At 34.1% G+C, this 9027-nt stretch overlaps 2 protein-coding genes across 2 annotated transcripts; both read left to right on the plus strand.

Annotated features, from left to right (window-relative positions):
* Positions 1 to 1278: 1278 nt before the first annotated feature.
* Positions 1279 to 2802, plus strand: LOC134274471 (tyrosine--tRNA ligase, cytoplasmic-like; the record flags this gene model as incomplete). Its single annotated transcript, XM_062756748.1, has 3 exons — positions 1279 to 1472; positions 2091 to 2229; positions 2689 to 2802. Coding segments are annotated over 3 exons (444 nt in total), but the record flags the coding sequence as incomplete, so codon positions are not given.
* Positions 2803 to 5350: 2548 nt separating this feature from the next.
* LOC134274469 (E3 ubiquitin-protein ligase TRIM71-like) lies at positions 5351 to 7111 on the plus strand. The gene has a single exon (XM_062756746.1). The coding sequence runs from the start codon at positions 5365 to 5367 to the stop codon at positions 7057 to 7059; it is 1695 nt and encodes a 564-aa protein (XP_062612730.1). The 5' UTR covers positions 5351 to 5364; the 3' UTR covers positions 7060 to 7111.
* Positions 7112 to 9027: the final 1916 nt, after the last annotated feature.

Genomic DNA, 9027 nt, shown 5'->3' on the forward strand with positions numbered 1-9027 from the left:
CCAAGTATGATTTTGAAAAAAAAAATTCAAATTTTTCCGTATTTTTTCCTTAAGTTGGACTTAGTTTTTTCATGATAATTTATGGTGAAGACCTATATTCCAGCAACTATAAGTTATAGGGATATGATAATTAGTCAGTGGATACATCATGGGTAACCACAAACGTCAGTACCAGAATTAGGTCATCTTGACCTACATTTTTCTGCATGAGTGACTTTGGTTAAATTTTTGGTGGAGGTCCATATCTCAGCATCTATAACTTATAATGGCATGATGATTTGTCATTGTACAGGTTATAAGTAACCAACAACATCAGTACCAGAATTAGGTCATTTTGACCTACATTTTTCTGCATGAATGACTTTGGTTAAATTGATAATGGAGGTTCATATTTCAGCAACTATAACTTATAGTGGCATGATAGTTAGTCAGTGGATACATCATGGGTAACCACAAACGCCTGTACCAGAATTAGGTCATCTTGACCTACATTTTTCCGCATGAGTGACTTTGCATAAATTTATGGTGGAGGTCCATATCTCAGCAACTATAACTTATAGTGGCATGATAATTTGTCAGTGGATACATCATGGGTAACCACAAACGCCTGTACCAGAATTAGGTCATCTTGACCTACATTTTTCCGCATGAGTGACTTTGCATAAATTTATGGTGGAGGTCCATATCTCAGCAACTATAACTTATAGTGGCATGATAATTTGTCAGTCTACACATCATGGGTAACCAACAATATCAGTACCATAATTAGGTAATCTTCACCTACATTTTCTGCATGAATGACTTGATACATATACAGTGGATTTGATTTCAAAATGCAAGTTCAAATTATTGCGACTCATAACACGTTGCAATATTCGCAATAATAAAAACATCACAATAATTTGTGAATTTACAGGGTATATGTATATATATATAAATGCCAATATAATCGCCAAGGGATTAGATATTAAGTCAGCTGTTCCATTTCTTTATTATTGTATTTTTGAGTTATTCCTTCTGAAATGTCAATAAATGCTTCAGTTTATCAGACAATCATTTCTTACTAACCACAGCGACAGCAGGCGAGACACAGGGTTGCGGGCAACCCTTACGTACTTTTTTATATTTTTGATTTTGTTTGCTGTGTGTAGCAGGGTAGCATTCAGACCCATAGTTACTAGAAAAAATGTAAAAAGTATTCTAAACACACACAAATTCTAAAAAAAAAAGAATTTTTTTAAATAACAGTCATGTAGATGATTTTCCCTCTGTGTGTAGCATCCTGACGCTGAGTCCCTTTATGTAGAGACGGTGGACGTGGGAGAGGAGAAGCCGCGGACAGTGGTCAGTGGTCTGGCCGGGCTCTACCCCATGGAGGACCTTCACCAGAGGCTGGGGGTGTTCCTGTGTAACCTCAAGGCCGTCAAAATGAGGGGCGTGGAATCCCAGGCCATGCTCATGTGTGCCTCAGTGTAAGTTATCATCACATAAATGTATGTCTAAAATATCTGACGTTTTTCATGAATTTGATATTTTTCGTGCCCAGAAAACATCAGAACTGACGCCATTACTAAAATTGGAAATTTGCAACCTGCACCTAGAAGCGGCATTCTTGGGTTGATTTTCGATACTAGATTACAGAATTAAATGCTGAATTCACAACTTATCAACAGTAGAAATCCATTAGTACTCACCAACATCATTTTTTTGGCTTGTTTATAAAATATACTGTCCAGTGATAACATTTGCATCAAAATATGGAGTGATATTTTCTTTTCATTGATATTGAGTACAATAAGTATTGTGCTATTGATAAATTGTATGTTTGGTATTTAATTCAGTTTGCAAGTATCGAAAATCAGCTCTGGTTGTAGACAGCGAAATTTCCGGTTTTTTGTAACGGTGCCAGTTCTGGCATTACCCTGGCATGTAAAATATAAAATTCCTTTAAAAAAAGCAAGGGAAACATTAGTCTAAGAAATTTATGACAAATAAATGCTTACATGTGCCTTAGTGTAAGTTATCATATTAAAGCCAGGCCATGAAGTTTTTATATGAAATCTCAAGTTTTCCCTTTCTCTCTGTTGTAGAGATGAGCCACGGGCAGTAGAACCATTGGATCCACCCCAGGGAAGCGCTCCGGGGGACAGGGTGGTGTTTGAAGGATTCGAAGATGGAACACCAGAAGAAGAATTAAAACCCAAGAAGAAAGTCTGGGAAAAATTACAGGTATATTGTATGAGTGGAGTTATCAAACACTTAATTTTGGCATGTCACATTGTAAACGAAATTGTGGTTTCAACAGCTTTTATTCACAATTTGTAAGTTTCGAATTTTTCTTAGACTAGTACCGTAAAGTGATTATTGTTCAGGGGGGGGGAGGATGTTTATTTCCGTGGATAACTAAAACTTACAGGTTTATATAATAGTTGGGATGTTATTTCTGGGGTAAATTGTATGGTTGTCGAGGAAGATTGTTCTACCGTGCTCAATGCATGTGTTTTAATATTCGTGGATGTGAACTTGTGTAAGAGGATTTCCCATAAAATCACATATTCTGATCCCCCACAAACAATGATTATTCCACAGTACTACAAATACAAGACTGAAAGAGCATACAACATATTAAATTTTTCTTGCACTTGAAAAAACATGTTTGTGTGAGTGAGAATTTTTGTTTATTTATAGGTGGATTTAAGAGTGGACGGGGACAGTAAAGCTGAATGGCAGGGCCACATAATGAAAACAAAACTAGGAAATGTTACAGCTCACAGTCTAAAATGTGTTCCTATCAAGTGATAGGGGAAAAAACTTCATTAATAAGAGACAACAGTGCTTTGTTATTTATTATCATTTTTTTATTACTAGGGACATTTTTGTGAAGTCAAGAAAAATTATACAATTTTCTTCATATTTTTATTGTCTCTAGGTTTGAACCTGTTTCTGAAAAAAATAATGAGAAAGTGTATTCATAAATCACCATTTTTGTACACTTTGGTACTTGTATTTGTTTTGTATTTGTTTTGGTGCATATAAATGAGATACATGAACATGTATTTTGTAGATTTTGTAAATTGAATTTTACTGTTTTATTTAATACATTTAAATAAATTATTGAAGAACCACCTGAGAAAGAAGCTTTATGGGTTTTTTTTTATTTGCCAGCTCACATTTACAAGTTTTCTCAAACAAGAAATGTTAGGTACTGGATATTCCTAATTATATGCAAGGAATTATTTTTCTGATAATTTTGCACGAAGCATCACTTACAAAGTTGGAATTTAGGAATTTAAACAGATATAATTCATAAGCCTTAATTTTGTTTCCTTGACCTGTCCTTGAAGAGTTACTCCCCTTTGTTTTTTATCATTTCTAAAAAAAAATTATCTGGTGAAAAATTATCTTTCTTTTCTTAATAATTATATACATCTTTCTATTCTTAGTATTTCAAATTTATTTACAAATATTACTTGATCCCATAGACCTCAATGCATTCTTCATTAATTAATAACTGCTGGGGTAATTACATTTTTGAAAATATCTCCTAATAAATCCTTTACTGCTTGAAACAGTTTTGAATTAATATCAGTGTATAAACTATATGAAATGATAAACAGTGGACATTCAGATATCTGGATGCTTCAATATCCGGAGAACTTTTCATCGGAACAGAATTTTTAAACGTAATTTTGTCTTGTTTAACTGGTTCAGATATTCGGACGCTTCACACATTCGGACAAATAAATGAAGAGTCCAGATGAAGAGGCTCCACTGTACAGGGTGGATATTTAAGGTTAGAAAATGATGTCCTGATATGGGTCGGATACCTTAATAATATGTCACTCGGAATATATTATCAGTCCTTTTTTACTTGTGAATGTACAAGAGGACAAAATATTTCTTGTTTCTTTGTACAGTAAGATAAAAGAAACACTCAAGATCCGTACTTAATAGAGATATTTCCTCAATACCATAGCAATGGTTGGGCTTTGCAAAGATAAATCTATTTTTCAGAATAGGCTTCAAATGATAAACTGTGAGGTCTTTTGGCTCACCTGTGTCTGTGCCACATGTACATGATATTAAAATTTAAAATATTGAAATATATTAATTAATATATTGAATTATTATTACACCAGCAAGAGTGACTTAATGGGAATTAAATCCTGAAATTTTTAGTAAATTTATTCTCAGAAGATCTATATATAGCATGTATAGGTACAGTGTAAGTTACGAAATTAATTGTGAACCATGTGTACGCTATAAATCCATTATATAACATTCGTGTCCGGTTTGGTAATGTGACGCATACACGCATCAGTTTATTTCAGGAGAGAGGCAGATCAAGAGAAAAGAATACAACAAGGCCCGTCTAAACAAAAGAAACTTATGATATATGTTATTATGCAACTGACATTCAAATTTACTTCGCTGTGAAAATAATTTTGATTCTTTTGAAAAGAATTTCAAAAGATATTTTTCATACGTTTGTAACAAAAACTTCAGCTTTGTAAGATTTTACAATTAAATTAAGTTTTTAGTCTTATATAGTATTTAAAAGTTCTTTGGAAACGGACCCCAAGTTCTAAAACAGTTTTTTTTTCTGCCATCCTGTTTGTTTTAATTCCATATCGCGTTTTCTTTCCTTACGCATTTCGTCTGTAGATGAAAAGGGTAAAAAGTTACCTTAGCTTAGATAAATTTTTACTTGTGTACAAAAAGTTATGGAAAAAAAAATACATTGAAACACCAATTAAGAGGTCTGTTCACAGATTATGTAAAAAATTAAGAGAAACATTTCCTCGCGGAAAATAAATATCACTGGTTTTATATTTGAAATTTTTTTTAACTGAATTTTATTGATAATCACTTCAATGTGCAGCACATAAGACGCGGAAGAAGGAAGAATTAAGCACCTTAAGAAATTAAACAGTTTGATTTTTTTTCACCTGAAAATATTTACCTAATCTTTTTCCAAATGAAAGGTAAGAAATGTATGTGCTTTCACCATAATTGAATCTTTCTTTGATTTGAAAAGATTTAAAATACTTATCAATATAAATTAATCTAATAGTTATAAGTATTTGATTTCTGTATCTGTTTAAAAAAAAACAATTTAGAGAAAAGGTCTGATGTTTTTTTTTTCTTCTTGAGATAGGTTTTTACATGAATGTGTGTTATAACTTAAGCCGTACAAGTATAAAGATGACATTCCCCTGCCACTGTAATATTCATTGTACTTATACATGTTATTAATTGTTTTATAATACGCAATATTTTCGGAGCACCTTTTTGATTAGGGTATGAAAACATAAAGAAACCACACCAAAAATTCTTCCATTTTAGGTTTATTATGATAACGTTATGGAAAAGTCCAGCAAGGAAACTCCGGTTCCTCGACCACGAACCAAAGGCATCAGTGGACGCCTCGGTCTGGGAAGAAAAGGTTCTCATGAATCCAATTCCTTGTATGTGTTAACGCATCGTCGCAGGGCCTCTGAACCCTCTATCAAAAATGATGCTTTGGTCCAGCCTCAGTCCCGAAAAATCATAAACGCGCCACCTGCCTGTCAACATCACCCAAATTATTCGTATGACCAGTATTGCTTTCATTGTGAAGTGCCAGTTTGCTTTGAATGTGCTACTTCCGGTAAGCATGATGGCCACGACGTTCAAAACGTGTCGATCATGTACGATTCCTTGCGGGAACTCATCACAAAAGATACTCAAGAACTTGAAAATTTCATTTCGCCATTTTATGACACAGTCATGTCGGACATTGAAGTGACGCATAAAGTTGTTGCAAACAAACACCAAGACAGGAAGAAGACAATATTAGACCTAAGGAAAGATCTGAGAAAGATGGTTGAAGATATTACAGAAAGACTTTTGAAAGAAGAAGAGAAAATGGAAGCAGACGACATAAGCAGTCTTCAATCGCTGGAGAAGAAATTCCTTAAAATGAGAAACCGAGTTCGACTGACAATAGAAGAGAATAACAAAATCATGAATGATACAAATTTTCCTAGACTTATAAATCAGCTCCTTCGTTACACATCCAAAAATCAGTATTTTCGAGATGTACCCGAAAGATTTGAGATGGTGGTCTCTGATTTCAATCCATCTACACCGAACGAGAACGATCTTTCGGAGAAGATTGGAAAACTGGGTCAAACCATAACGAGGCCCATTCAGAGACAGAGATTGCCAACTTTAAGAAAAGTAGCTGATAAAAATCCCAAAACGATGGGCTCAACTCACTGTGTTCTTGATCGTGTGAAGACGGGTTTCGTGCGAACTGCAAGAGTGTCTTCCTCACCTCAAACAGACGAGTTTTATGTTTGCGGTGACAACAAAGTGATAAAACATTTTCGTAAAAGAGAGGAAGTGGACAAAATTTCCACCCTGTGCGAGAATGAACCTTTTGATCTGACCGTCAACAAAGATGGACACCTTGTTTACAGTGACTATGACGACGGGAGTGTAAACATCGTGAAGAATGGCAAGATAGAAAGACTGCTCAAATTACTGGAATGGAGACCTCAGGCCTTGTGCTGCACCTCTGCCAATGATTTGCTTGTCACTATGAGATTGGAAGATCGTTCACAGAGTAAGATCGTCCGATACTCATGTTACTCAGAGTGCAAAGTAATGCAAGAAATCCAATATACCGACAGTCGAACACCCCTGTATTCAAACCCAGCCTTCGTTGAAGAAAACAAAAACCTGGATATCGTTGTGAGTGACTGGGGTACAAGGACTGTTGTAGTGGTCACAAAGATGGGGAAGTTCCACTTTTCCTACACTGGGAACTTGCAGGCTAACAGATACCGAACATTTAATCCGTACGGTGTAGCATCGGACAGTTCTTGTCATATTCTGATCGCGGACTTTGATAACAATGTTGTACACATCATTGATAAGAACGGACAGTTCCTTCTTTACTTAGACAGTTGTCATCTCTGCTATCCGTGGGACCTCAGTGTGGACAGTAATGACATTCTGTATGTTGCTGAGTGTTATTCTAATGACGTGAAAAGAATCAAGTATCTGAAATAATTTTTTGAACAGTCTTCTACATATCATTAGTTCTTTGCAATTTTCAATTTAAATTTTATATTAAAAAGGTCCGTTTATTTGGGTATAGATCCTTTATAAAGACAGTGAATTCAACAAATGATTTTTTTGATTTAAATTGGCTTATTCTAGAAAATGTTCTCCTATATTGGGAATTGCAGGCTAACAGATACAGAACATTTAACCCGTACGGTGTACCCACAGCCGGACTTCCACAATAGTGTCGATGTATATCGGTTACTTAGTATTTGTTTTACTTTCAAATTTTCGATACAATATCTAATAAACTAAGTCTTGAAAAATTAGATAAATGATATTGGAGGAATTACGGATAAGGGATGGGTACCCTTCAATATTATAAAATAATAATGTTAGTTTCTAATAAGGCATGTTTTATTTAAAACGGAAACTCGAAATATGTTTCCAATCAAAAAGTAAAATAGAAGGTGCATAATGGCACTTTGCAACAAGGATTTTGTGAAAGCGTTTTCAAATGTAATTCAGTGGAATAAGAGGAGTTAAGATATTGTTACCTCAAAACGTAACAGAAGGATGGGTGGAAACTATATACTTTCCACTTTTCAAGCGGGAGGTAAAATAACAACAGGTAATTTAATAAAAACTCCATCTTCACACAAAATAACTATGACATCATAACATTATAAAGTACCATCTTCACATGAAATAACCACATAAAAACATTATTAAGTACATGTACCATCTTCACATGAAATAACCACATCATAACATTATAAAGTACATGTACCATCTTCACATGAAATAACCACATCATAACATTATAAAGCACTGTCGGATTTAGTGGGAGGGGGGGGGGGGCAGGGGGCCCTTCCCCCTTTTATGTCCCAAAAATATATACATTTCATAAATCAATGTTTTTTTGGTGTGGCCTTGGGCCCTATCCTGACCTCAAACTGGCATTACATTATAAAGTACCATGTATTGACCATATCTAAACATTATAAAGTACCATCTTCATATGAAATATTTACATCATAACATTATTGAATACCATCTTCACATGAAATTACCATATCATAACATAAAAAGTACCATCTTCACATGAATTGACCACATCTTAACAATATAGGGTACCATCTTCACATGAAATAACTACATCATAACATTATAAAGTACAATCTATACATGAAATAACTACATCATAGCATTATAAAGTACCATCTTCACATTGAATAATCACATCGTAACATAAAAAGTACCATCTTCACATGAAATAACTACATCATGACGTTATTAAGTACCATCTTCACATGAAATAACCGCATCATAACATAAAAGGTACCATCTTCAAATGAGATAACTACATCATATTATTATGAAGTACCATCTTTTCATGAAATAACCATATCAAAACATTATAAAGTACCACTTTCACATGCAATAACCACATCATAACGTAATAAAGTATCATCTTTACATGAAATAACCACATAATAAAAAAAAATGTACAAAATTCACATGAAATAACCACATCAAAGCATAAAAAGAAGAAGAAATTCTTTAGGTGTAGTCCCAGGCCATATTTAAGTGTAGTCCGTTGAACTCTGCATATAGCAGACGCTTGAAAATAAAGGCCTGATATTGACGGCATCGAGAAATCTAATATGGCGAACTTAGATGGCTCTCTTCTTTTTACGAATCATGTTCAGCTTTGAATTAAGTATCCTATACAGTGTATACATGTCTGATCTCTATAGCGCATCACTTTCACATTCTGTTTCTCGACCACTTTCCCCTTTTCACTCGCTTTCTGTCCAAATGTACTCTCTCTGCATAAACATATATGTAAAACTTTCATTGTTTATAGCAAAGTAATATGAACGGACGATTTAATTCTCAATATGATATTGTCAAATTTTGAAATATCAGTTTGAATTGTGAGAACATCCTGTAAGACTTAAAATAGAATTA

The sequence above is a fragment of the Saccostrea cucullata genome, unplaced genomic scaffold (assembly GCF_032062105.1).
Source record: "Saccostrea cucullata isolate Sc308-1 unplaced genomic scaffold, CSIRO_AGI_Scuc_v1 ctg7565, whole genome shotgun sequence".
Lineage (NCBI taxonomy): Eukaryota > Metazoa > Mollusca > Bivalvia > Ostreida > Ostreidae > Saccostrea > Saccostrea cuccullata.

What these genes read in the sequence shown, in the direction of transcription:
- LOC134274469 (XM_062756746.1), top strand. Translation starts at nt 5,365, where the DNA reads ATGGAAAAGTCCAGCAAGGAAACTCCGGTTCCTCGACCACGAACCAAA.